The following is a 27,704-nucleotide window of genomic DNA, read 5'->3' as shown; positions in this document are numbered from 1 at the left end:
AAAATGTAGATGGGAAACTTGTGAGCCTTGGGGTCACAATCACATATTTAGCATGTGCCTGGTGCCAGCCCCTGTTGCCAACACCTTGCAGCCACCCAGCATCCTCTGTCCACCTCCCACAGGCTGCAGCATCAGGGCTCAGGCACCGGATGTTTAAGACTCTAAAACTCCGGCCAGGCGCGGTGGCTCAAGCCTGTAATCCCAGCACTTTGGGAGGCCGAGACGGGCGGATCACGAGGTCAGATCAAGACCATCCTGGCTAACACGGTGAAACCCCGTCTCTACTAAAAAATACAAAAAAAACTAGCCGGGCGAGGTGGTGGGTGCCTGTAGTCCCAGCTAATGTAGTCCCAGCTACTTGGGAGGCTGAGGCAGGAGAATGGCGTAAACCTGGGAGGCGGAGCTTGCAGTGAGCTGAGATCTGGCCACTGCACTCCAGCCTGGGCAACAGAGCGAGACTCCGTCTCAAAAAAAAAAAAAAAAAAAGACTCTAAAACTCCAAGCTGTGCAAATGCAGGAAAAAAAATGTTATAAGGAAATGTGTCAAATCATGTCAAATTGTCAACACAGGCTGGGAGATTATGGCGACTGAGGCTTTTCTTCTTTTTGCTTATCATTAATGTCTTAGTTTTTGCGGCTGTAATTAGTAAAAATGTAAAGGAAAAATGGGTGCTGAGGGAATGGGGGCTGCGAGGGGCCCAAGGTGAGTTTAGGTTACAGTCACCTTAAAAAACAAAAAAACTATTTAAAGATGCAGGCTCCTGTTTAATCCTGGGGAGAAGGGACGGGGGTTAGGCCTCAGGCAGGCCTGGGCTCCGGGCTCTCTGGACGTGGAGGGGAGACAGGGCCTAGCTGCCCTGCCCACCCCTCCTCATGCAAAGTCCCCTATAAGGATAGATAGGGCTCTTGGATGGGCCGTGCCTTCAGCCACTAGGCCTCTGAGATTTTAGCAGCGAGCTTGAGGGAGGAAGGCTCATTAGGCAGTTTATTAGGCAGTTTCCTGAGGAGCTGAGGCCTCTGCCAACTCTCTCCACTGTCCTTGGCTGTGAGGAAGGGCTTGACTCAAGGCTTTTCAAACTCTCCTCTCATCCCTGGGCCCCCACACTGCCCTCCACCTGCCTGGTGACCTCTGGGCTTTTGGGGGACCCTAGGGACTCAGGTAGGAGGCAGACCCGGAGGGACCCCGTGGCTTCTGCCACAGGAAAGCTGACAAGATGGCAGCTGCTTGGAATCCCCCCTGCTGCTGCCAAGGCCCCTGTGGTGGGGGAGCTCGCCGGCTGTTTCCTAGATGAGCCTGAGAGAGAGGCCTTCGAGGTTTCCAAGGGCCAGCACTTCCTACTCTCCTCAGCCAGTTTCAACACAAAGAGAGGAAGGGGATGGGATGGGACCGGTTGTGGGTGTGGGGGCTGGGCCTGGAACAGGAGGAAGGACCCTGCCTGAGGACTTGCAGAGGCCTGGCCTGCTCCATGGTGGGGGTGCGACCCCTACTGCGGCAAATCATCACATTCCTGGGGGCCCAGGCTAGTACCTAAGAGGCCTGGCCAAGAGCATGGATGTGGGGGCTAAGGAAGACCTCCCGGGTCCACAGCCATGCTCAGACTCAAGGGACCGTGACGCCTGTCTCCTGCCCTCCTGGGGTATCACTTGCACCCTGCACAGGCCTGGGTGGGATTTTCTGCTTCTCAAAGATGAAAGGGCAGGTCTTGGGTGTCTGCCACTCTGAGCAGCATGTGTGGGGAAGGGAACTTTTGGAATCAAAGTGGCACCATTTCCCATCTCTCTCTGTGGCCGGCTCTGGGCTCCCGTTAGTGTTCAGAACCCAGCCTGGGAGGCCTGGCCTGGCTCTTCCTCCACTCCTAGATGGGAAGGGCTTGTGGCAAACTGGGTTGTCTTCTCAGCACGAACAAAGAGCAAACTAACTCCATGCTCCCTCCTGCCCCACCCCGGCAGGGTGACCCCAGGTGCCCTGCCTCTCCCTTTTCTGGACTCTTGAGGGCAGCCCTAAGCTCTGCCCCTCCCAGGGCCTAGTTTCCAAGGGCCATCGGGAAGGAGCCCCCACGGAATTGGAACAAGGTCTCCTTGGCATTGAGGTCAAGCCCCCTAACCCTAGCAAGGGCTGGACCCCCACCACCTGCACGCCCTTCCAGCTGGAGGCTCCAGCCCAAGGCCTTACAAACAAGAACACACTTGCCAGCTGTACAATTTATTCAGTGCACATTATTTACAGAAATCAATGTATGGGGGTGGACACGGAACCCCCGCAGCCCCACCCCTTGGCTGGCTCTCTGGTTCTGCCGGACCCGCACTTGGTGCCAGTGCACGAGAAACCACTCGCAGAGGCCAGCAGAACCCTTCGCCCCCAAAGCGCCTCGGGGATCCTGGGTGGCAGACCCCACTCGCTCAGGGCCATGGGGAAGCAGAGCCAGCTGTACAGTACCATTTCCCACAGCAGCCACAGCCTCCTGCTTGCTTTGGGAAGGAAAAGAGGAAGGAGGCATCTCTGTCCTCAGGGCTGAACCCCGGAGGAGGGCAGCCTCAGGCCACAATGGGCTCCTTAGTGGGGTTCACAGTCTGATGCGTGGCTGGCCTATCCCCACCAGTGTCTCTCCTCCCAGGACCCTGCGGGCACAGGGAGCTGGAAGGGAGGAACTCCGCATGCCCAGTGCCTGGCACTGTGGGCACCCAAAAGGTGGGCACCCATTCACAGCCATCCACTGCCCAGGCCTAGGCACCCGTCAGCCCCCTCTCCCTGGGGCTCAGGACACTGGCAGCTGAAGCCTGAGGGAGCTGGAGCTTAGGCCCCTGAGGCTGGTGGTGTGAGTGGGAGAGGGAAGGAGGAGGTGCAGCGGGGGGGACAGAGGGTTCTAGCTCAGGGAGGCATCTCTGCTAGGGGCGAGGCTGCTGCTACCCCGGGGAGAGGGGCCTTGGCATACTCCCTTTGGTCCGTGGTGAGGCAGGCCCAGGGCCCTTTCTCCAGAGAGGGAACGAGGTGTGGGCCCAAGGGGAGGTGGGAGCTGGGAGTTGCTGCTGGGGGTGGGCTGGGTTCTCAGGCACAAGGAGCCAGGGTCGCTGAGGCTGTCAGAAGTGGATTGGGAAGGAACCAAGCCTCAACACAGGCTCAGGGGCCACGGCCCACCTCCCTTCCAGGTCCCCTTCGGCCTGGGGCTGCCCCTGGGTGGAAAGCTCTTCCTCAGGCCCAGAGAGACTCACTTGGGAGGGAGCGGACCAGGGGGGCCAGCCAGTCTCCAACTGGGTAGAGTCTGCAGTTACGGCCCGGGGCTCAGGCTGAGGAGGGGCTACTCTTCCAACGTGGGCCTCTGCCCCTCTGCTCCTCTAGCTGTGGCCAAGCCAGAGGACGATGGGGGCCTAATTCCCTGTCTGGAGCAGAACTACAGTTAGAAAATTCTAAACACCCTTCCCCGGTCGGGGAAACAGAAACAAATGGTCAAGTAAGGTGCCAAAAACAAAACAAAACAAACACCTGGGCATAAATAATGAGGGCGGGGCAGACAGGGTGTGTGAGGGCTGAGAGGGGCCCCTACCTGGGGGCGGAGGGAGCCCCTGGGAGCCATCTCAAAACCACAGGTGCCCCCTGAGCACCGTGAGCAGGAGCGCCGGGGGGGTCAGACCCACTCCTGCAGCGAGCGCTTGCAGTACAGCAGCACGCGCGGCGCACCCTTGCGCTGCATCTGCACAAGCGCATATGTGAGGCCCAGGACGCAGAGCAGCAGCAGCAGTGGCACCAGCACCATCACCACGTTCACCGTCCGTGCCACCTCCTCCATCTGCACCACCACGCGGCTGCCCCCGTCCTTGTTGGCCCCAGCCCCAGAGTCCCCATCCCCATCCTCCATGTTGCTCTCTGCGCTGTCCACCCCGGGCTCTGTGCCCCCGTGGGGGTTGAAGGGCGGCCGGGCCACGTCGGGCCACCGGGGGCCTGGCTCCACGTGCTCCTGGCAGCCCATGAAATCCCGCAGGATGGACTTGGGGTAGCCGGGCTCCATCCGCAGGCGCTCATTGTCGAATTTCCAGTATTTGGTGCCCTTGTAGAAGTAGGTGTAGGCTGTGGGGGCAAGGAGGCCAGAGTGGCTTCAGGTCGAGCCCAACCACCAGTGAGACCATCAAAGGCCAGGACATGCCGAGGGCTTCAAAACGCCCTTCTTGTCATTTGCTTCCCTGGGCATTTTCAAATCTTCCCCTTCTCAACTTGGAGGAGCCAGACTGAGGCTCAGAGGGTTTTGGGCTGAGGGAGGGTTTTGGGCTGAGGGCACGACTAGAATCCTGGGCTTCCTGACCAGACTGACATTAGCTGGGGTAGGGCCTGGAAGGGTCCTATAGCCTGCTGGGTTGGGTGCTGCAGTAAGGGATCCTGCTGCCCCTTGCCAGAACTGGTTTCACCTCATACCAGAGGTTCAGGGTCTTGCTCAAGGCCACACAGCACCCCACAGTTGTTCTAGAGCGGAAGGAACCTGGTGCTGCCTTGGGCTGGCTCTCTGGCCTTGGACACCTTGCCAGCATCCCATCAACACCAGGCAGGGCCAGGTTTCAATCAAGGGGTGAGCAAAAGAGATCAGAGCAGCTGCATAGTGCCAAGCTCACATACAGAAGCTGTGTAACGGGCCTGAGCACTGGCAAAGCAGACAGGGTCCCCCCTGAGTCACCCAAGCTGAAGTGTAGTGGTGCAATCACGGCCCACTGCAGCCTTGATCTCCCAGACTCAAGCGATCCTCCCACCGTAGTCTCCTAAATAACTGAGACTATAGGTGCAAGCCACCACACCTGGCTGATTAAAAAAAATTTTTTTGTAGAGATCGAGTCTCACTATGTTATCCAGGCTGGTCTCGAATTCCTGGACTCAAGCTATCCTCTCGCATCGGCCTCTCCAAGAGCTGGGATTACAGGTGTGAGCCACTACACCTGGCTGGTTTTTCTTAAATGCACTAGAGACTTTGCTAGAGAAATAGAAGAGGCACAGCTCTCTGTCTCTTGGTTATAATGACAGAGACAGGGCTTTCCTTCTAGGTAGATGAGCGATGCCCTGGGAAGATTTTCACCCCTAACACTCTGAGCCAAGCCTGCCCCACTCAGGCTCAAGGCTCCCCTGGGATTGCCTGGGGGCAGCTGGACTCTGTGGGCATCAGGGCAGTTCCGAGCTGCAGCTCCGGATGCAGGCAGAACTGGCCTGGAATCCTGACTCCGTACCGTCCTGGCTGTGGGATTTGGGCACTCTGCTCAAGCTCTCTGGTTTATTAGTTTGCCTGTGTGTAAAAAGGGAATTTTAACCACGTGGGAAGGACCGGGGTGTCAAGCTAGGTAAGCTCCCAGCCCAGAGCGTAACACAGCGTGTCCCCTATACACACCATCATAGTGCCGGGTGACCGTGGGCAAGCCCTGCCCCATGGTGTGTGTAGCAGGGGTTATTAGGTGCTGGGCAAACTGGGAGGGGCTGGCCAGGTACCTGCATCATTGCTCAGGAAGGCCCCTTTAGGGGAGGCAGGGATCCCCTGCCAGATACTGATGGACTTGGGGTAGCCAGGGTCTCCACGCTGTGTCTCCTCGTTGAAGCGCCAGTACCTGCGACCAAAAGCACCAGGCTGTGGACCTAGAGACCTTGCTTGGGCCAGGACCCATTCCCCACAGGTAGTGGATTCTTTCTGGGTAGGCCTGAGGTTGAGGGGGGCCTAGCCGGGGCCTTCTCCCCTTAGGGGAGGGGTGCACTGCTCACCTGTCCTCTTGGAAGAAGAAAGTGTGGCCTGTGGGCTCCCACCAGATGGCTGTGTCGATACGGTCATAGGGGATGCCCAGGCCATAGCTGGTCAGCGGCTGTGGGTAGCCGGGCTCCAGGTTGGCTTCTCGAAAGAGCCAGTAGCGGTCACCTGCAGGAGAGGTGGGAGGCAAAGTGAGGACAGGCCTGGGGCTGAGGGGTGTGTGTGGGAAAAGAATGCTCTTCTGGGCCCACAAATCCATTCACATCCACTGCTGTCCCCCTAAGGCACACAAAATCACACTCACACCCCTCTACATATCCATGACAACATACAATGCAGTCACCCGCACACCACGTGCCGCACTCACGGACACCTGAGGCACACTTGTTCCCATGAGCAAGTCACCTGCTCACACCCGTACATGCCACACGCCACCCACCCCCACACATATAGTTCTTGTATGGGGAGGGGGCTGCCTGGTCTCTGGGTCTGGGGGCTGTGTCCCTGGAGCACACTCGCAGCCCTTAGTGTGTGGCCCAGTGCTCCCTGCTTTTGGTGTGGGGCAGCCCTGTCCTCATGCCTCGCTCATGCCTCGCTGAAGCTCAGGACAGTGGGGTTAGAGCCCCGGCGGACCCACCACGGGGCGCTGCCCTGCAAGACCTTGTCTCTGCAGACAGACCACAGAAATCTGGCCCCGGAGTGGGCTGGGGGCACCTGTTCTTATGAGGATGGGGCTGCTGGAGGCAAAGAGGCAAGGACAGAGGGAAGCAGGGCTGAGCCCTGTGCTGCACGAGGTGGCCAGGTACTTCCGGGTCGCAGGTCCAACTCTGCCCCCGGCCTCTATCTTCCTCCCGTCCCCACCTTGCTGCTGTGTCCCCATCCTCCCAGAGTGAGCCCACAGTTGGGGCACAGGACCAGATATGCAACGCAGCCCTTCACCCCGTCTTCCCTCGGGTCCAGCAGGGTCAGAAGTCATGGCAGGAAGGGTGCCCAGCCCCCTAACCCTACCCCTGCTCACCTTTGAAGAAGACAAAACGACCGTCTTGGCGCTCGTAAGCAGCGCTGATGTCACTAGGCAGACCACGCCAGAAGTGCCCAATGGGCATGGGATAGTTGTCCAGGACGCGGTTGTGCCGGACTCGCCAGAACCAGCGGCCCTGGGGAGGGCGCGGTGTGAGCAGGCAGCACAGGCAAGCTGCCTTGGCCAAGAGGTGCCATCCTCAAACCACCCCTTCCCGAGTGAGGGTGGGCTCAGGGAGAGGACACTGAGATACTGAGGCAGGCAGTGGCTTGGAAACTCAGGGCTGCACAGAAACAGCCCTGAGCTGGGGAGCTGGCACTAGGGCTTGCTATGTGACCCTGGACAAGTCCCTCAACCTCTCGGGCTGGATTCTGCCTCGTCTAGAGCTGAGGGCTTAACGGCTCCCCGGGTCCTGCTGAGTGAGGGTGGGACAGGGGGCCCAGAGCAGCCAGCGAAAAGGCTCAGGGACAGGCATGGGAGGCAGGGCCAGACCTTGAACACGAACATCTCCCCGCGAAGCATGGCCACTGTGTCAAAGTCCCCGTCGCAGATGTTGGGGCCATACTGGTCGGGCCGCTCTGTGGCTCGGGGCTGGGCTGGGGGGCCCGGCTTTGGGGGCCGCTCTGGCTTCCCACCTGGGGGTGGTGGCTGGGGAGGCCGGGGCGGCCGGTGGTCAGGCCGGCCTGGCCGCCGTGGCGTCACAGTGGGGAGAGGCTGGGTGGGCTGTGGTTGACCGTCTGGGGTACCTGCAGAGAGGCAGTCTGTTCAGAAGTGAGGTCTGTGTTCCTACTCAGAATCCTGGGCCCCGGGCCCCCTGCACAGGCCCACCCAGGTGGAAAGTAAAATCCTGTCCAGCTACAGCAGACCCCTCCCCAACACCTGCCTCCATCCTCGGTGGGACCTGGGTCCTCCTCCTTCTAGCCCCTCCTCGACCTCCCCACACTGACCTTGCGTCACTGTGCTCCTGAGGGTGTCTGCCTGCATGTCCCCTTGGGGACATTCCCCTTGGGATGCCAGCCTGCTCCAGCAGAGGCTCCAGGCCCTGGCTTCAGGCGTTTTGGACTCTGCATTTCCAAGTTGCTGGGGATGCAGCAAGGGGTGCCCATCAAGTGCCCAGCATGGCAGGAGCTGCCGGCCCCGAGCAGGGCTCGGTGTGAGCACAGGGTGCAGGCCCACTGAACTGGCCCAGGGGACCTCACTGCTGGAGACTTTCTCGGGTGGGCCCTAGGTGGGGGGTGGCACTTCCTCAAAGCCACTGGGAAGTGATAAACTGGCAACACTGTGAACAGAGCTGTGACAGGCTCAGGCTGGAAGTGACGGTGGGAGGGGGCGGGTCCTGGGATCCCCAAGGCACTTGTGGTCTAGTAAGAATACTGCCAAGGGTAAGGAGAGGAGGGTCATGAGGAACAATGGTGCCACCTGTGTCCCTTCAAGGCCTCTAGCCTGTAGCCACAGCCTCGAGTGAGGGCCAGGCGCTGGAGGCAGTCAGCTCTGGGTTTCACTTCCAGCACCACCATTTATTCCCCAAATGATGTGGGCAAGTCACGAATCCTCACTGGGCTTTGGGTTTCTCATCTACAAAATGGGGATGGCAGTAATGCCTACTCCTCATTGGGCAGGGACTTGAGAGCGGCATGCAGAGCCGGCTGGTAACAGCCCACGCACCGTAGAGCTGCTGGATGCCACGGAGATCATCCTCGGGCAGCTTGAAGTTGTCCACGTCCTTCCACTGGTAGAACGGCGCCATGATGGCATTGGGGTTGCTGGAGTGCTCCAGCCCCAGCGCGTGGCCCAGCTCATGCACTGCCACCAGGAAGAGGTTGTTTCCTTTCGGGGACAGGAGGAGGCAGCACAGTCAGCTCTGGCCAGTCCCAGGACCTAACCACCCCGGACCCTCCAGGCTGAGGCTGCCAGAGAGCCTGCCCTTGCTTCCCTCTTGGAAGAGGCTGAGCTCTTTTGGTCTACAACAACCCTCTCTGAGAAATGGGTACAATCATCCTTTCTTGCCTCCCCTTGGAGATGGTGGGACAACAGACTGAAATCGAGTGTAGTGATCCGGAGACAAACACAGGGGAACTCTCTCCTCCCAGCTCCACGGCTGCTGAACCCACTCAGCAGGGCACTGTTGCCCAGCTCTGGCGCCACCTGCCCTGCCCCCAACCCTGGCTAGCTGTCCTCACCATGCAGGTCAGTGCTGGAGAAGGTCCAGGGCTCATCTGCGTCAAAATGGGTGTCCCCGCCCAGGCCGGGGCCAGGGAAATAGGCGTGGGCCAGAAAGCCACCGGTGCCGTCAAACGGCGAGCTGTCGCCATGGAAGCCAGAGGCAAAGAGTACCATGATGTCGGCCTCCTTCTGCCGCCGCAGCCGGATGTCCTCATAGGGCACCTCCTGGAAGACCAGGGGTGTGGCCTGCTCCCACACGCGGAAGGCCCTGCGCACCGCCTCCATCGAGTGGTACCAGCCCAGCTTCTCCGTGTAGTTCTGGATGCTGGGGGTGGGTGGGAGATGAGTGAGCGGATACAGGGCCAAGGGCCTACTGTCCTCTGCTGGCCTGTTCCCAAGAGGGGCACGCAAGGTCACCAACAAGCCCGTTAGTATCAATTGGCAGTTTGCTTTGATGTAAATCATAATTTGAATTTGTCAAATCCAGGAGATCATGAAGATATCATTAAATTAAGATTGCACTGTGGCAAATAAACTGATTTTAAGTAAGAGAGACATTAAGTAAACTAAAATACAGGTACTATGTGGCTGGGGGAAAGATCTAGAAAATGGGATGCAAATGGGTGAGGTTTGGGAAACACAGGCTGAGCAGTTCTGAATGTTGAGCTCCAGGGTCAGACAGACCTGAGTTCAAGGCCTGGCTCTAACAGTATCTGTGTGACCTTGGGTAAGTAACTTAGTCTCTCTATTTCCAACTTCTTTTTTTTTTGAGATGGAGTCTTGCTCCGTCACCCAGGTTGGAGTACAGTGGCACGATCTTGGCTCACTGCAACCTCCGCCTCCCAGGTTCAAGGGATTCTCCTGCCTCAGCCTCCTGAGTAGCTGGGACTACAGGCACACGCCACCACACCCGGCTAATTTTGTATTTTTAGTAGAGATGGGGTTTCACCATGTTGGTCAGGCTGGTCTTGAACTCCTGACCTCAGGTGATCCACCGGCCTTAGCCTCCCAAAGTGCTGGGATTACAGGCGTGAGCCACTGTGCCTGGTCAGTTTCTTTATCTGTTAAGTTAGAAAAGTGTGTGTGTGTGTGTGTGTGTGTGTTACTTTCTTTACTGGGTTCCAGTGAGGATTAGAGGAAGTAAGTTGTAGCCAGAGCCTGCATTTGATGAAGTATGGCGAAGCCTGCTCTTACACATATAAATCACTTTCAGCTCTGTGTGCTAGAGAGACTTCCATTAAACCTGAAGGGAATATTTTAGTTGGTTGTACCTTGAATTCACTCTCGGGGCTTGAGGTCTAAGTGACCATAGGAGCCACTCTTCCTTGGGAGATGGAATTCAGAGTGGGAACAGAGCCAGACTGGAACAAAAAGGGGAACCCTTGGGGCAAAATCACATGGCTCAAGGCACACTTGGCTGGGGGCTTTTCTTGCTCAAGGACTCAGCAAAAAGGATGAGGGTCCCTGATCCAAGGATTCTGCAGGCGACTTGCCTGTTCACTTGATGGATGCCTGGATTCCTGCACCCCAGCCATCCTCCACCCCTCGCCGCAGTCTGTGCTGGGGCAGTAGCCCAGCTGTGCCCAGTGAGGCCAGCCCCTGTCTGCAGGGCAGTGGGAGGTGGGGAAGGACAGGGCGGAAGTAGCTTGAAGGGTCCTGACCTTCTCTCAAGGGAGACTGCCTGGCATGTGTGGCTGGTCTCATCAGTGTGGGAGTGGGCTGGTCTGTTGAGGCTGGGTGCCCCGGGGTGGGCTCTGGGAAAGGAGGCCTGAGGCTCGGCCTGCCAAGGGGCAGACGCCTCCCTGGGCAGCTGAGCCCCCTACCTGAAGGTCAGATGGTGGTTGTTCCACTTCCTCCCGGTGAGGGCATAGCGCTTCCGCCGCCGCCGCAGATTGGCTTTCACTCGTACCCCGAACTGGTCCGGCACCCCACAGCGGGGCCGCTTCATCCACCTGTGACGTGGACACAGAGGGGTGGGCATGGAGCCTCTCCTCCACACACCTGCCTGTTCTGGTACTGCCACTTCCAGGCTTCCCAGCTGCCCCTCCTATGACATGGTGGGGATGGGGGACTCTCAGCTTCAACTTCCAGTAAAATGGGCAAAATGCCTGTATTGGAAGACTGAGTGCCCAGAAGTGGCTCAGTCAAGGTGAGCCCTTCTCTCCTTATCACCCAGTAATGGAGGGTCGCTCAAGGCCTTCTGTCCTGGATACGTTATGCCCTGTGCATTCTTTTCAGGGACATGGCTTTAGGTCATGTCACTTGTTAGATTCGTAGCCATGCCTAGCTAGGATTTCCCATCCACAGCTCCTGGACTGCACCTCCACACTCCCCTGGCCATGTCAGACATCACTAATCGATCACTGTGCTCCTTACTGCCAAGGCCTGGATTCTGCCCTTGGAGCTTTCTCAACACAAGGCTTTGGGCAGCCACTCCAACCAATGAGAACTGGCATGGAGGACCAAACCATTTGGCATCTCTTATCTAGGCCACTCTTTTCTGGAAACTCCACATGCTGAGCCCTCTAGAACAGGCCAGATGGAGGGCAGGTGTCTGTGGGGTCTGGATGAGGGGGGAACTCACTCCTTGGTCTCTTCGTCGAGCACACCCGTGACTGGGATCCCGTAGAAGCGCTGCATCTCAGCAAGGGCTGAGGCCAAGATCTGGGCGGAACGCATGGTGGACATATGGCGGCTGGGCTGGGGTAGGTAGCCATAGAGCCGCAGCCAGTTCTGCAAAGAAGCCACAACCCCGTCAGCAGGTCCTGGCACTGCTACCTCCAAACATGTACAGCCTGTGCCAACTGCTTCCCACCACCTCCACCACCGCTGCCCTATCTGAGCCATCATCACCTCCTGTCCAGGTGACCGTGTGAGCCTCAGCACCCTCCTCCCTGTCATCTCTCCTCACAAGAGCCAGAACAAAGGCCAGGTCAGATCTGGTCAATCCTCTGCTTAGAACCCTCTGAAGATTTCCCATTGCAAAGGAAAAGCCATTTGTACAGGAGCCACAAGGTCCTCACTCTGTCACCCCACCTTAGCCAGCCCTCACCACAATCCACCCAGCTGGGCACGCTCCTGCCTCAGGGCCTTTGCACTTGCTGCCCCTGCTGCTTGAGGCACTCTCCCGCCAGACAACTGTGTGGCTTTCATCCTCATTTTCTTCAGGTTGTTGTTTCCATACCACCTTATCTAAGAAGTGTTCTCTGACATGTTAAAAAGGCCCCATCAGCTATACCCTGCAGCCCCTCCTTCCCCCCATGCTTATCACCCATCTAACGTACTGTATATTTCGATTAGGTGTTTGCTATTTGTCTTCCCCCATTAGGACAGAAGCCGTGTCCACAGTAGCTGACAACTGCACTGGCCCCTCCAGGGTCGGCCCCTACCAGGCCAAGGAGACTGCTGGGGACCCAAAAGGATTGAGGACCTCTTGAGGCCTCACCCTTTGGCACTGCTCCCCAAAGACCTTAAATCTCCTGGAAAGAGTGGACAGATGCAGGTACCCACCCAGGATGGAGGGCGGGATAGAAGCCTGAAGCCCAGGCCCTGGTCTACTACAGTCTTCATTCTCCCTGGGCCCTAGCTTCCTCACCTATAGAATGGGGAACCATGGGCTGTTGAGGGGTGAGGTTTGAGGAAGGCAGCCTTTGAAAAAGCTGGTACACAACAGGTGTGCCCTTCCCTTTCTAGGGCTTGCTTGGCAAGTCTTCTCATCCATCTACCACCCATCCTGCCAGATGTTTCTGAACACCTTCTGTGCCAGCTGGGGGCCACGGGAGGACTAGGCTGAGGCATCCTGGCCTTCAGGAACTTACAGTCTTCCTGGGAGACCCAGCCCACCCAAAAAGCAAGGAACCCACACCCCACGAGTCGCATGGCCAAGCCAGAGGGCAGAGCCAGGCCGAGCTGTGGTAGAGAGGGGGTTCTGCCCTGTCTGCTTCATGTCCTCAAGCCTTCAAGAGCACGGTGACCGCCATGGGAGGCAGTGAGCAGAGACCAGGGGCTGCCCTGGACCTTGGCCACTGCAAGTGTCTGTGTCTGACTTGTCTGGGTCTCTAGGGGTATCCAGAATGAGAAGCCCTTAAGGCCGGCCCTCTGAGTGCTCTGGGAGGTGAGGGCTACACCCTGAGGGCCCAGAGAGCAGGGGAGTAGCTGGACACAGAGGTTGCTTTAGGCTGACAGCTCACATATCTGCCTGACACCAACCTCACATCTAATACTTCAGGCACTTGCTCTCTCAGTGCCATCCACCAGCCCAGCCCTGGCACCCGGCCAGGTCCCTGGTATGGCAGGGCAGGCCGGCTCAGCGGTACCCAGGCTGCTGATAGACGGAGCAGCTGCTGAGCCAAGGAAAGCAGCATGGAGAAGCTGCCAGGGTTGCAGACTGGATGTGCGGCCACAGCTTTGAGGCCTCTCAGGACCCGGGAAACAGTCCCAGAGCAATGGGGTGGAAACATGGAGCTGAGAAACCACCACCAGCTCTGGGGACAGGTGGAGCTAGGCAGAGCCTGGCTTGGTTATTTCCGAGGTGACTTCACCTCCTTATCTCTCAGTCGGTCATCGGTAAAAGGGGGATTGCACCAGGACCTGCCGCATCTCCCGGGTTTCTGTGAGGAGGAAATGGGCAGTGCACGCTAGTGCCTGTCACGACCCTGGGCAGCAGATGGTGCTCGACACACATGCAAATGACAGAGACCCAAGGCCTGTGTGGTTGTCCCTGGGGCAGGCAGCCTTCGGCCTCCTTGACCCATCGTCAACCAAGAGGGCTGATGGGTCTGGACTTTCCAAGACTGGTGATGGGCCAGGCTCTACCAGAACCCCAGAGCGGAGGGAGGAAGGAGGCCCCCAGGGCCCCTCCACCAGCACTCCTCACTTCTGGCCCAGGGCGCATTCCCACAGCTCAGTAAGATACTGGCAATGTCGTGGGTACCCTCCCTGTTCTTCCCAAGCATGGGAAACCTCTCCCAAGGCTCCTGTGCTGGGGGGTGTGGAGTGGCAGATCCACCATCCTTAAAGGACAGTTTCCCTGAAGGTGCTTGGGGAGATCCAAAAGGCGGGGCCATGATGCTCAGCCAGCTCTAACAGCAAAGGGAATGCAGCTGGCTGCCGGCAGATTAGGGCACCTCTACATCACCTATTTGCATACGGTAAAAATATCTCTGGGAGCGCAATCATGGGCCACTGAGGGGCTGATTAGCGGTATCTGCAGAGTGATAGGAGGGGAGGGCAGCGGGGGGATCAGTCTGGGGCCCCAGGGAGGAAAGCGAGGGTGCTGGCCTGTCTGCAGTGAAGAGCTCCAGAGACCAGCAGAGGGGCCCCTTCAACCCCGGGGCCAGTTCAGGGGCTGCCAGGAGGGTCCCAAGGGCACTATGGACCTTCCACACAGAGAAGCAGTATTGAGTTCCAGGAAAGTGAAGAGCTTCCATCTCACTATCAGCCAGGCTTCAGCCCTCAGTCACCTGGGGTGAAGAGCCAGAGGCTGAGGATGGGGGCACCCCTTGGGCAGTGATTGGGGGAGTTGGGGGGTGGTAGGCAGAAACACAGCCTTGGTGCAGACCAGCCAAACCTCTGGATAACAAGGCGAAGCTGACAGAGCACGCCTGACCAGTGACAGCGTGCTCAGGGTGGCTGAATGCCAAGTGTCCATAAATCTGCCCGGGTGGCAGCAATACCACCCATAGGACTGGGAGCTTCCTCCTTTCCCCAGGGTCCAGGAAGAAGTTTCCCGGCACCTTCCTGCCACACTAAGTGGGACAAGTTCGGGAGAACACAGGAGGGAAGAGACAGCAGGGGCGGGGACATGAGGGCGGGGCCAGAGGTGCTGCTGCTTCCAGGTAGGCGGTGTGGGGAGCTTGCTGAACTGCTTTGCTGCCACTGGGCAAAAGGCACAGATGAGTCCCCAGGTCACGACTCCCAGTCCCAGTGTTCAAGCCCTTGCTGCTCTCCTGGTAACTGTAAAAACTGTCCCTAATAACAAGGAACCTCTTCCTGCCACCTAGACTCACAGGTGGGGTGAGCCACGTGGGTGAAGCTTTGCTTCTCAGGTGAGGAAACTGAGGCTCAGAAAGTCTGTAAGTGGCAGAGTAGGGTGGGATATGAAGCAGGACTTGTTTCTTCTGCCACCAAGCCCACTGTCCAATGGGAGGGAAGGAGGGCTCTGGGGCCATGAGGGCCCCTCCCCTCTGCAGCTTGGGGTGTGGGCTGCTATGGGGGGCCACCGGCCACTGTGGTCCTCTCAGCCATTTCTTTTTTTGAGACGGAGTCTCGCTCTGTCACCCAGGATGGCGTGATCTCAGTTTATTGCAACTTCTGTCTCCTGAGTTCAAGCGATTCTTCTGCCTCAGCCTCCTGAGTAGCCGGGACTGCAGGTGTGCGTCACCACACCCAGCTAATTTTTCTATTTTTGGTAGAGACAGGGTTTCACTATGGTGGCCAGGCTGGTCTCGAGTACCTGACCTCAGGTGATCCGCCCACCTTGGCCTCCCAAATTGCTGGGATTACAGGCTGAGCCACCACACCTAGCCAATTTCTTTCTTGACTTCCAGACCCCATCCCATTAGTATTTATTGACACTTCAGGTGAGTGGCAAGGAGATATGGGGTCACCAGGAGTCAGAAGGGTGGTTCCTGGACCCCGGCACACAGGAGAGGCCATAACCGCAGCACCTGAGTCTGGCATGGGCCAGCCACCCATTCCAGCGTCCAGTGAATGCTCACTGTCATTCCTGAAATGTAGATTTATGACCATTCCCATGATACAGACAGCAAGGTTCAGAGATAGTGAGTGCCTCACCCAGGGTCACAGAGCTGACCTGGGCTGGAACTGGGGCTATTGGACCAGGCTGCTTCTGAGGTATCACCAGCTCCTCTTGGCCTCAGGCTGGGGACACTGGGCCTTTCTCAGGAGCAGTGCCCAGCACAGTACGGGGAAGGGTGCCTAATCCTCCCCACACCCAACATCTCTGGCCGGGTCTGGGCGCTGGGCCATCTCAGTCCACCCTCCCCCACAGGCTGCCGAGAGGGTTGGTGTAAGAAGCCGCTAGATCAATACTGTGCAGTGAGCAGCCGCCACGGTGGGGGAGTGGGGGTGGGGTGGGGGAGGGGGCGAGCGTCTGCTGCCGCTGCCCCAGCCGGCCCTTCCAGCTCCTCCAGCACTCAGATCTGTAGAGCTGGCCGGCAGACCCTCCCCCAGGGCCCTTATCAGACCCCAGGAGATAAGGACACTTTCTACTGGGCTCTGCTTTGCCTCTGTCACCCAGGTTCTGTCTGCAATCTGAGCAGACCCAGGCAGAGTTGCCCAGCCAGGCACAAAAGAAGCCTTGTCAAGGCTGCCAGCGATGGATCCGGCCCCCAGACCTTTTGTGGCCTTGTGAGGTCCTCACCATGCCCATCTCCCCTACCCTGCAGTCTTGGTATTGAGGGCTCTAGGGAGCAGGCCAAGGCTGTGCCCAGCTCTGTACTCCCAGCCTCTAGGCACAGAGCCTGTGCTGAATGGGACAAGTCCTAAGACAGCCAGGGAGCTTGCAGAAGGCGGGGTGCACACTCCAGGCCCACAAAGTCCACCTAGATCAGCAGACCTGAGCCAAGAGTCCACTCACCAGCTGGGTGGCCCCAGTACCATAAAGCCCAGCCACCCCCAAGGCCTCCACGGACTACAGCTGGCCAAAAACTCATCCAGCCTGCATCCTGCAGACAGGGGGCGCTCACTGCCACCCAAGGCAGCCCATTCTCTCTCCAGACAGCAACAACTGTTAGCCCTTCCTCAGGCTGAGCGGAAGTCAGCCCCTGAGGGCCGCCCCTTGGTCCCGACTGCTAGTCCACGTAACAGGCCCCCGGGCAACGGAAGATGGCTAGGATAACTTTTCTGAGCCTTAGTTCCGTCCTCTGCAAAATAGGGCCAAGATCATCACTCCGATCCACCAAGCAGGGTTGAGAGCACCCCCAAGGCCAGTAAAGGAAGGTGGCATGGGCAGGGCGTGGTAGCTCACGCCTGTAATCACAGCACTTCGGGAGGCTGAGGCGGGCAGATAACGAGGTCAGGAGATTGAGACAATCCTGGTTAACACAGTGAAACCCGTCTCTACTAAAAATACAAAAAATTAGCCAGGCGTAGTAGCACGCGCCTGTAATCCCAGCTACTCAGGTGGCTGAGGCAGGAGAATCGCCTGAACCCGGGAGGTGGAGGCTGCAGTGAGCCGAGATTGCTCCATTGCACTCCAGCTTGGGCCACAAGAGCAAGACTCTGTCTCAAAAAAAAAAAAAAAAAAAAAAAAAAAAAAAAAAAGGCGGCGTTGAGCCAGGTCCTCCTTGGTGGATTGCCCACTACCTTTAGAGGCAGAATGGTCCACATTTCAGCGCTTCTAGGACACACATGCTTAGTTTGGGCTTAAATCTTCTCCATCCCATGGGTCTTAAAGCGAGTTGCAGGTGGGGGCTGGGACTCTGGATGGTGGGGAAGTCCAGCAGGAGAAGCAGGAAGGAGGAAGACGTCTTGAGGTCTGACCACTTCTTTACCCAGCAGCCTTCCAGCCTGCCCCACACTCCTTAACTTGGAGGAAAAAACAACCGGGTTCCCTGGCCAGTGGGCGGGGTGAACAGGCCTCTGTTAGCCAGGAGTTTCAGGCCTGGCTGGGGGCCCGGCCTTGGGTCCTCACCTGGAAACCTCCCTGCAGGTGCTGACTCCTAGATGGGGCTGTCCACAGGGTAGAGCTTGGTTGGCTGGACAGATGGGGGCAAGGCTGGGTGGGCCTGGGGGCAATGCTGTGTTTGGCTCACACAGCTCAGGCAGCTCTGGCTCCACCTCAGACACCTCCTTCCCACCTGGATCGGGCCCAGCAGAATTCTGCATGGTGGAACTTCCACAGGATGGCACCCTAGGCTCTGACCTGTAGCCTTTAACCCTGCATGGGGGTTCAGAGCTTGGGTTCCAGGCCAGACTGAGCTGGGTTCAAATCCAAGTTCTGCCACTCCCTGGCTATGGAATGTGGGGGTCATTTTTCTCGACTCACAGTATTAGTTTTCTCTTTTGTACAATAGAGTAATGACAGCATATATATTTGAAGAGTTAATACAAGGATTAAACGTGAAAATGCTTACAAAACATCCCTAGTTTGTGTCCAGGACAGACACAAATATGTTGAACGTGCTCAAAAATAACACCTGCTGTGCCGGGCGCTGTGCATAGCGTTTAGTGTTTTGCACATAAATGCAATGATCTCCCCAGTAACTCCATCAAACAGATATACTATTGCTATTCCCTTTTTATAGGAATCCTAAAGTTCATACAGGTTCAGTGACTTGCCCAACAGTAAATGCCATTCACTTCTGTCACTGTGTTTTGCACTATTTTGCCAGGGAGGCTCTGGACACAGGGTGTAGGCCACCGTGTTGTGCACTGTTTTGCACTATGTATCAGGTGCCATGCTCATAAATGCTGAACGTGGAGTTAAGACTCTCACCCCTACAGGGTGACAGTCACTCCTAGGGGAAGGACAAGGCAGTGCCAGTGCCAGTGCCAGTGCCCTGGAGAGGCGATCTAGACCTCGGCCTGCATCACCACCAGCCAATGGCAGCAGGATGGGGGGCATCTCCAAGGGCTGGCTAATGGCTGGAACCAGGGGCTCGTCCACCTGTCCTGTCACTGGAGGCTGAGTTGGGTCTCTTACACTTTTTCTTCTATTGCCATGAGGGCCATGGGATTAGGGAAGAGGCATCCCTCTTTGCCTCTGGGATCCAGGTCCAGCTCCATGGCCTCTGGTCTCAGGAATCCCTGGAACCTGTGTCCCACTGTGAAGCAGCCCTATCTGAGCCGTCACTCAGGGCTGTCCAGCCAGATGGTGCCTACTGTGTCTCAGGTCTGGAGTGTTCAGCCGCCTTCAGGGTCCCAGTCCTCACACTCAATGGTGGGCTTCTCCCAGGACCCTCTTTGTAAAGGAGAAAGATATGAGCAGGGTCCGCAACCCCTCCCTGTCTTTACTGACTCAGAAAACACATCTCCAGGCCCAAAGCACTGCTCCTGCTGGAGGGTCCAAGCGAGGGAATCACCTAAGCCTTGGGATGATATGGAGGGTATCCATTCTGATCTGATCTGGAAAGTAGTGGTGCTCACAGCGACCCCCACAGCTAGCCTGAGGCAGAGGTCAAACTCCCAGCGGGCAGAGGTGATGATGGCAGGGAACATCTGGACCAAACAACAAAAGGGCCACAGAGGGACAGCCAGAACAAACCGCTTGGCAGGGAGGGGCTTTTCCATGCCTGCAGTGTGGCCATCCTGAGTGGGCATAAGAGACAGCAGTGGGCACTGGGCTTTTGGGGAAAGTCTTCTTTTGGGGGTGGGGATAGCGTGTTATTTCCATGTTACTCCTCTCCACATTCATGGATATCTTTTAACTATCGATATCCCGTGGGGTTGGGCAAAGGAGGTTATTTGTGTTCAGAGGTTACGATGGGAAGGTTAGGCCAATACACTGCTCAGACAAGGAGCTTACACTGGGCTGTTCTCTGCAAGAAGACAGATGACTGGCTGGACCTAAGGGCAGTCCCAACTCGGAAACATGGCAAGGGCTGGGTGTGAAGGGCATGGCCCAATGAGATCTAGGTCCTTGGCTGTGCCAATCAGACCAGTTCTCGCTGGGTCTTGACACAGAGCATGGAGAGGAGTGATTTGCTACTAGCAAGAAAACAGAGTAAAAAGCAGAGACAAGAGGGAAGGGGGAGAAGATTCAGCTTCTGTAGATTCCCAATGACAAGGCCCCGCTATTAACCCCCTTTTCTTAGCTGGTGGACAAAGACAGCATCTGTAGTTTTGCTCTGTTAAAAGAAAGAGGAGACCAGTGGGGCCCGCCGGAGCCAGCATGGAAGTACTAGTAGAGACTGAAATGCAGGAAGCCCGAGACTGTGGCTCACCTGAAGGTCGAAATGAGAATTCACACCGACCCCCCAATCCCCCACCCCCCCGCCACCTCATCTGCTCTGTGGCTGGGTAGGGGCTAGGAAGATACTCGTGGGCCTGTTCAGGAAGCGTGGGTGGATCTGTTTTGGTGGTGGTGGCACCACACCTGTGAACTCTGGCAGCCTGAGTCACCTCCACAGAGCAGGCTGAGGGCCTGAATTGTGCCTGGGAGGAGGGGGTAGGGGGAGACGGGTGAGATAAGAGCTCCCCTGGTGAACCTGGAGACTCTCAGCCCTGCAGGGCAGGAACAACAGTGGGCACCTCAGCCAGGTGGGGATCTGGCCCGGAACGACTACAGACTGGGACCGGACATCTAAGGGAGAATGTGGGATAGGGCAGGGCAGCTCAGTGGTGGGCTAGGGCCTGGCAGGTTGCAGGTGTTTCTCAGTTCCTAGCACATGCCAGGTTCCTTGATGTCTCAGCCTTGCGAAACTCCCGTGGCTTCCACCCTGGGAGGGGAGAAAGGAAGTGGAGAGGGGCTGGCCTTGGCTCAACTGCCAAGCTGCTCCGAGAAGGTCCCAGCCGTGACCCAGCTGGAGGCCTGAAGCTGTGCGGATGCTGGGGTGAGAATGAGAGAGCCAGCCCTTCTCTGAGGAAGGGAGGCTCGACACAGGGTGTAGGCCAGGCCCAGGAGTCTGAGGCCACAGCCTCCTGGCAGATGGGCTGGCTGCTGAGGCCATTTGACTCTTTGGGCCCACATGTGGCCAGACCTGATGGGACTCCAGAAGCAGCCTGTACCCAAAGCCAACTGTAGGAGCTGGGATACTCCACCTGTCTCTAGCCCTCTATCTGCATGGCTGCCAACATTCAGGGCTTCCTAAACCTTCCGGGGTCTCTTCCAGCCACTGCCCAGGTCCAACCAAAGTGTCTCCCCAGGAGTAGGGCTCCAGGACAGTCACAATCTCCAGATCAGGAGCACGGTCTGTGATAATGCAACCACAGCTTCTTCCCTGGCAGCACTGAGCTGTGGGCACTCCCTGAACTGGGGGACTGGGGTAGGGGTGAGATGGAACCGGAAAAGCAGAAGAGAGAGAGAGTGAAGCCCCCTCCGACTACAGGTCCCTGCACCCCAGAGCAGCTCCTGGCCAGCTAGGGTGCCATTAGCAATGCACAGCCATCAAATTCCATCACTGCTTCCTATGTACAGACACCATCCCTAAGTAAATTAGAAACTCAAGGGTGGGATTATGACTTGAAATTCTTTGGCACTCCAGCCCAGAGTGGCAGGTGGGCCCAAACGGCACTCTCCGCCCAGTACTTGGGTCACTGGCTGAGGGGTAATCCTCACCAACAGGAACCCCCTAAAACTCCTGCCTGCCTGTGTGAATGGGGTGGGGGAGGGTGGCCAGACTGGGTTGGGGCGGGGCTCCTATCCTGCCTCCTGCCAGGGCCTGGCTCCTTGCAGCTCTCCCTGGCCTGGCCAGGGAGGGAGGACAGAGCAGGTGGGGAACTGGCTGGGACGTGTAACTCGAGCCCAGGAGGAATTCCCTGCCCTTCCTCTATGCTTTTATTAAAGTAGGGAGGGGAAGGGCAAGCTTCCATCGGAAAAATCTCCCAGGGAGCCCGGGGAGATGGGAAAGCCGCCGTGGGCCAGGGAGGGAGCACCAGCCCAGCTGCAAATAGAAACGGCGCTCCGGCCCGCAGCCCGGGCAGCCCAAGGGCACCAAGGCCTGAGCACCGTGCAGAAGCGGCTCCGGGTGGTTCTTTCTCCCTACTCCCGGCCCAATCCTCTCCCCGCCTATCTGTGGCAGGGAGCAGGTCTTAGAAGTCGGGGAAGAGAGGACCCTGCTCTTGCTCTGGGGCAACAGAGCTGGCGCCTTCAGTGTCCTCGCTCGGGAGACACCATGGAGCTGGGGCGCTGGCTGGACCCGGCTCTACGCCGGGATGCCGCGCCTGGTCACCCGCGGGAGCCATCCACAGCGGGGCCCCAGGAGGGACGCCAAGAGGGCTCCTAGCCAAAAGAGGCGCGGGGTCCACCCTCTCCCACCCGGGGCTTCGACGTAGGGGGGCTGTTGGAAGGAAGCGCTGTGGGAGGCAGGGTCCGTCCTTAGGACCCCGCCCGGGCGTGGCCAGGCTTCCTCGCAAGAGCGCAAGAAAGTAGCCAAAGCGCCCCCGCAACCCGAGTCCGCTGCCTCAGCTGTTTGCACCCATCCCCCCCGCATCCCGGCCCGCCGTGTGCGCCTCGCTATCACCCAGACGAGAGGCTACCTGGGCAGGAGCGCTGTTGCCCAGCTGCCCAGCTCCTGCTCCGCCTGTGGCTGTCCCCGAGAGCAGCCCCCTCCCCACTCGCAAAGAGCGCCACTGCGCGCCAGCCGGGCTCTCGAGGAATCGGCTGCCCTGGAGGGAAGGAAGGAGGGGAGGCAAGGGCTGGGGGCGGCGGAAGCGGCTCCCGGGACACAGGCTGAATGTGGGGGGACCGGGGTGGGGGCTCAGTGCCCAGAACAGGGCTGTACTCGGAGTAGCGGGGAGGCGCGAGCCCTGCGCCCTCCAGGGTTTGGGAAGAGGTGCGCTGCAGAGGGCGAGCTGGGGAGGGGCAGCCTGCCAAGTCCCCTTTCTTCCCCGCCACGGCCCAGAACAGGGGGCGCGTCTCCGCTCCCTCCACCTCCACGTCTCATGCTGCGGGCGTGGCGCCTCCCTCTCTAAGCCCCCAGCCCGCAGCCAAAGGGCAGGGCGGGGGTCTTACCTCGGCATGGACCTCTGCGTCTTCGGCCGCTACGCCAAGGCCCAGGCAGCCCAGAAGCACCAGGAGCAGCGGCAGCAGTCGCGGCCGCGCCGCCTCCTCCCAGTCGCCAAGGAGGCTGCCAGTCCAGCCCGGCCGTCCGGGCGCGCTCCGGTTGCTGCCCATGCTCTCGGCGCCCAGCCCGGCCCGGAACACTGCACGCCGGGTCCTCGCACGCGCCTTGGAAACTTGCGACGCTCCCTGGCTCCTGGCCCGGCGGGCGCGCCGCGCACCTCAGGCTCCCGGTCCCCGCTGGAGCCGCCTAGGTCGCCTCGGCAAATTCCCAAGCCCGAGGAGAAGCGGGCAGGGCAGGTCCGGGAGCTCGGAATCAGCGGGCGGGAAAGGGGGCCGGCCGGAGCTACCCCCCGCGGGGTCCCGCAGCCTTGGCGCCCAGAGCCTGGGGCCCGGCTCCCGAGAGCGAGCGCAACTCCAGAGCCTTTGTCTGGCTCAGCGCTCCGGCCGCCCGGTCCCGCGGCGCCCCCTGCGCGCCCAGCTCCCTCTGTCCATGCCCGGGGCCGGGCGCTGCCCGGAGCGCGTGCCTCCTGCCCGGGGATTCTGCTCGCCGCCGCGCCCGACCGGGCCCGGGTCCCCACGCAGTCCCGGGAGGAGGCGCAGGGAGCCCACCCGAGAGAGCGAGCGAGCAAACCAGCCAGCCAGCCAGCCAAGGAGCGGGCGCCCGACGTCCCCGGCGAGTTCAGCGCGGCTCCGGGCGCTCCCAGCCCTCCTCCCCGCGCGCCGCGGCCGCCGCGCTCTTAAAGGGCCAGCGTGCTCCCAGTGCGCGGACCCGGGCGGGGACCGGGGGCGGTGCCCCAGCCAGCGGCTTCTCACGAGCAGGTGCGGGCGGCCGAGGCCCGGCAGGTGGGCGGCCCATTTACTCTTCCCAGAGGGCGGGAAACGTCTCCAGCCCACCCCGCGTCACTCTCAACCCAGCGTCTGGGGGACAGGGGTGACCTCCAACGCGATCCCCCGTGGAGGGAGGAAGCAGGGAAGGCGTGGTCTCCCTGCCTGGGAGGAATGAAGACTCCTCCTTAGGGATCCTACCTGGTGGGTGGGGGTGATACTGAGGCTGAGGGGGACGGGAAGGAGGTCTTAGGGGAGGGACGAAAGAGTCGTTTTATATATATATATGGAAATTTGTCAGCCTGAAATCTCTTTTCAAAAGCCACAGGGTGTCTCTGGCCATTGAGTAACTTTCCTCATTATCAAAGTGAGGGTTTTGTGCGCGTCGAGGGCGCGTTGCGGCGGACAAGGGGCAGGTTTAGGAGGGACACGGTTCAAGTTCCGAGTCCGCCCATTAGCTGCAGCTTGCACGTGGGCAAATTAATCTCTCCGAGTCTCCATGTTCTTATCGGGAATGTGGGGCAAAGAGTTGGAGTGAGTGCGAGGTAAGGCTTCCGGTTCTTGGCCTGGCGCAATAGGTGCCCAAGCACTTTGGCCACTGGCTAGTGCGAGTGAAGTGCAACAGTGCGGCCCGACGCGGCGCGGGGCGGGTGGACACACCTCCCCGCGAAACTTAATGAGCTGGCGTTCATTCTATTCCGGAAGCAGCTTGAGGTCGGGGCGGGGTGGATGCAGGAGGCCAGAGCTGAGAGGCCCGGGTCGAAGGTCCACCGAGACCCGGGGGCCAGGCCAAGGGCAACCCTGGAGACTGACCGGCGTGGTCAGTGGGTGAGGGCGGCAGGCAGGAGGGCGGAGACCGTATTCCTTATCTTCAGACCCGGAAATGGAAGCTGTCCTCACCTGAGGGCGGTTTTCTCTAGAGCAGGCCCGCGGGGCACCCCAGCCGGCCTCACCTCCCGGAAACTGGAAATCAGGAGACCTGGCAGGGCGCCTTAGAGAGCGCGCATTTGAACCCTCCTGGGATGTCCTTGGGGAAAGGAAGTCGGAATTTAGAGAAAGGAACCGGGCAATTTCATCATTTCCACGGACTCACTTCTCTGTAGGATCCCTCATCTGGGAAGTGGGTTTCTAAATTCTCCACTTTGAAATTTGCTTTTGGGAAATGTGCAGTGGTCTTCAGACACAGACAACAGGGCTGTCCTTGTTTAACTGACCACGTTGCACTCTTTCATGATATTTAGTCCCGATTAGCCAATTTAAAAAAGTTTGGGGCTAGGAAAAGTGGCTCAAGCTTGTAATCCCAGCACTTTGGGAGGCCGAAGCGGCAGAATTGCTTTAGCCCAGGAGTTCAAGACCAACCTGGGCAACATGGCAAGACCCCATCTCTACAAAGAATACAAAAATTAGCCAGGCGTGTGTACATCTGTAGGCCCAGCTACTTGGGAGGCTGAGGTGGGAGGATCACTTGAGCCCAGGAGGTTGAGGCTGCAGTGAGCTATGATCATGCTGCTGCCCTTCAACCCAGCTGACTCAGAGCGAGACCCTGTCTTAAAAAAAAAAAAAAAAAAAAAAGTTGGGGCTTAAGGGGCTATTAGTGAGAGGAGCCTAGGAATGAATGGAGCAACATTCTTAAAGGCCTGGGTCAGTCAAGTCTGGTGATTTTCTCTCTGTTGGAGGTTCCTCTCTTGGGGTCCAATCCTGCCTTAAGGAAATGACATCCCCTGTGACCATATCTTGAAGCTCCCAATTATTGGGTCTGGCTCCTATAGGTACTTTGGGAATCCAAGGTGGATTTGCATGTACATCCAACCCAAGATAGCTGGGTTTCTACTGGGTCTGGCCAGCACCCAAAGCCCAAAAGGACTAGTCAGTGGGACTGAGATGTGTGAACTCCAGCCCCTCCATCAAGAACTTTATTTATTTATTTTTTTTTGAGACGGAGTCTCGCTCTGTCGCCCAGGCTGGAGTGCAGTGGCGCAATCTCGGCTCACTGCAAGCTCCGCCTCCCGGGTTCACGCCATTCTCCTGCCTCAGCCTCCCGAGTAGCTGGGACTACAGGCGCCCACAACCGCGCCTGGCTAATTTTTTGTATTTTTAGTAGAGACGGGGTTTCACCGTGGTCTCGATCTCCTGACCTTGTGATCCGCCCGCCTCGGCCTCCCAAAGTGCTGGGATTACAGGCGTGAGCCACCACGCCCGGCCATCAAGAACTTTAAACCTTATCCATATTTTGCCAATATCGTTTCATCTATGCCCTGACACCCCCGCCCACCACCACACACCTTTTTTTCTTAGTCTTTTGAATGAAAGCCCAGACATGGTGTTTCACAGCAGTTTCATTTAGAGGTCCCGATGTGGTGTGAGGGGTTGTAAAAAGCTCTGGATCAGAAGCCAGGTCCCTGGGTTTTTGCCTCAGCTGTAATTTACTGGGCAATCGGAGCAAGTTATTCCCCTCTTTGGGTTTGTTTCCTCGTTTGCGAAAGGAGAGTTCTGAGGTCGTAGGGGAGGTCTCCTGTTCGGTGAAGGAAAGTAGCTGTGGGCTGGAACTGGGCCCAGGACACCCCCTCCTCCAGCTCTCCCCTCCAGGGGCCCCTCAGGCGATGCACCCACCCAACACACCATCAAAGGTGAAGCAGGCCTTGGGACTCTTGGTGCCAAGACAAGGAATAAACAAACAAGCCAAGGTAATTTCCCTCTCCCTTGGAAACAAAGCTGGGGTGGTCTGGAGAGGCGCTGGAGAGTGCCAGGTGGAAATCAGCCAAACAGGCGTGAGATGATTTCCCTGCCCTGTGGGGAACATCTGAGGACACCGAGGCCAGATGTGTTGATTTTGTACTCTCCCTGGTGTGATAAAATCCTCATCAAGAGGATTTCTTTGGGCCAGCCTGCCTGGCGGGGACTGCAGCCTGCTCTGGTCTTCCCTGTGTCTCCAGAGTTGTCTCCGAGGTTTCTCCTCTTATGGAGAATCTCCTCTTATGGAAGAGCCCCGGCTGCTTCTGCACTGTCAGCGGGAGCGCTTGCTCAGCGGGCTCACTCTGCTCCAGAGGCACACTCAGTGTCTGGGTGCCCGCCAAGCTCCTGCCGCCAGCCTCCTCCTCAGGCCCAGCCTGCCCACCCCTCCCCCTCAGCGAGGCTCCTGCTTCCTTCCTCCATTGCCACCTTCCATTCTCCATTGAGGAGCCGGTTATTGATCTTGGCCCATTTCTCAAAGTTGCTGCACTCAAATTCCATCCTCAGCACAGACGGACTCCCCAGCCACATCCTCCCCTGGGGGGAATGGCCCCATCCCTCTTCCTGGGCTTGTTGATGGAGGTCTTACCTCACACCTGCCCCCCTCCCAATAAGAGCCAGTACCGAAGTTTGGGGAAGTGCCATGTTGAGGATGCAGATTCTTCTCTGTGCTCCCTGCCTGTTCAGCCCTGCTGTGAGCACCCAGAGGGCAGACCTAGTCTGGTTCACCAAGTGCCCAGTTCAGGGCCTGGCACAGGGCAGGTGTCAGTTAAATACAGGCTGCACAGCCAGAGTTGCCGTGTTGCCTGCAAGCCAGAAAGGATGCCCTGCATCTTCCTCCTCTCCAGAAGAACCAACCCAATGATGAGTTGGAGTCAGATCAATGCAGTGGGGAGCAGGAACAAGGCCCAGAAAGTGCCTGGGTCTTTCAGTGCAGCGGCTGGGAGGCTGCCCCTTTCAGGAAAGGCGGGGCAGTGGGGGCCACCATGGGAGCCTGGGCAACAGGCCCCTCGCCCCACACCTTTCCCTCAAGCCCTGTGTCCCCACTCAGATGCCAGGCCTGACCATGAGGTGGTGTGCTGGGCTGGATCAAGGCTGCCCCAGCACAGGACCTGAGGTTAGGGCTGAGTACGGCCCTTCCTTGTGATTTCTCATACAAGCAAGTCACTTAACCTGTTCTTTTAACAGCGGACTAGCCATCCCCACCCTGTTTACCTTTCGGGGGGATACTGGAAGACATGAGAAGGTATCGGGAAGCGCTCAGTGTCACAGCAGTATAAGGTGTCAATGTCTGCCTATGTGGGTGAGGGATGAGGGTGGTGACCCCTGCCACATGCCTAGCTCCAGGCTAGATGTGCTATGTGAGAACTCTGTGTGTAGACCTTGCAGGCCGGGCGACTCCTCCTTACCCTTATTTTACCGAAGCATCATTAATGCCTCTCAAGGCCACCTTGGAAGTCACAGCAGAGACTTCCAAGAGTCCCCCCAAACTGAGAGACACAGCTGGACAGGGTAGGGGAAGGTGAAAGTCATCTTTTCACTGGGTTAAATACAAGTAGTCCAAAAAAGA

General features: G+C 58.3%; 1 protein-coding gene across 1 annotated transcript; it reads right to left on the bottom strand.

Moving 5' to 3' along the window:
* Window positions 1–2,187: 2,187 nt before the first annotated feature.
* MMP15 (matrix metallopeptidase 15) lies at window positions 2,188–23,292 on the bottom strand. Its single transcript, XM_005592086.4, has 10 exons — window positions 22,529–23,292; window positions 11,477–11,625; window positions 10,716–10,844; window positions 8,910–9,217; window positions 8,395–8,556; window positions 7,222–7,475; window positions 6,727–6,865; window positions 5,726–5,876; window positions 5,459–5,574; window positions 2,188–4,063 (listed from the first exon to the last, which is right to left on the bottom strand). The coding sequence occupies exons 1-10, from the start codon at window positions 22,688–22,690 to the stop codon at window positions 3,624–3,626; spliced, it is 2,010 nt and encodes a 669-aa protein (XP_005592143.1). The 5' UTR covers window positions 22,691–23,292; the 3' UTR covers window positions 2,188–3,623.
* Between the last annotated feature and the right edge of the window lie 4,412 nt (window positions 23,293–27,704).

The sequence above is a fragment of the Macaca fascicularis genome, chromosome 20 (assembly GCF_037993035.2).
Source record: "Macaca fascicularis isolate 582-1 chromosome 20, T2T-MFA8v1.1".
Taxonomy (NCBI): domain Eukaryota; kingdom Metazoa; phylum Chordata; class Mammalia; order Primates; family Cercopithecidae; genus Macaca; species Macaca fascicularis.
This window is presented reverse-complemented; position numbering and strand designations above follow the sequence as displayed.

Bases quoted from the DNA above. Each gene is read 5' to 3' on its own strand.
- MMP15 (XM_005592086.4), bottom strand. From the start codon at position 22,690: ATGGGCAGCAACCGGAGCGCGCCCGGACGGCCGGGCTGGACTGGCAGC. The intron at 10,845-11,476 runs GTGAGTTCCCCC...TCCACGTCACAG, and splicing joins CTCGACGAAGAGACCAAGGA to GTGGATGAAGCGGCCCCGCT. The intron at 7,476-8,394 runs GTGCGTGGGCTG...GCCTCTCTGCAG, and splicing joins TGGCATCCAGCAGCTCTACG to GTACCCCAGACGGTCAACCA.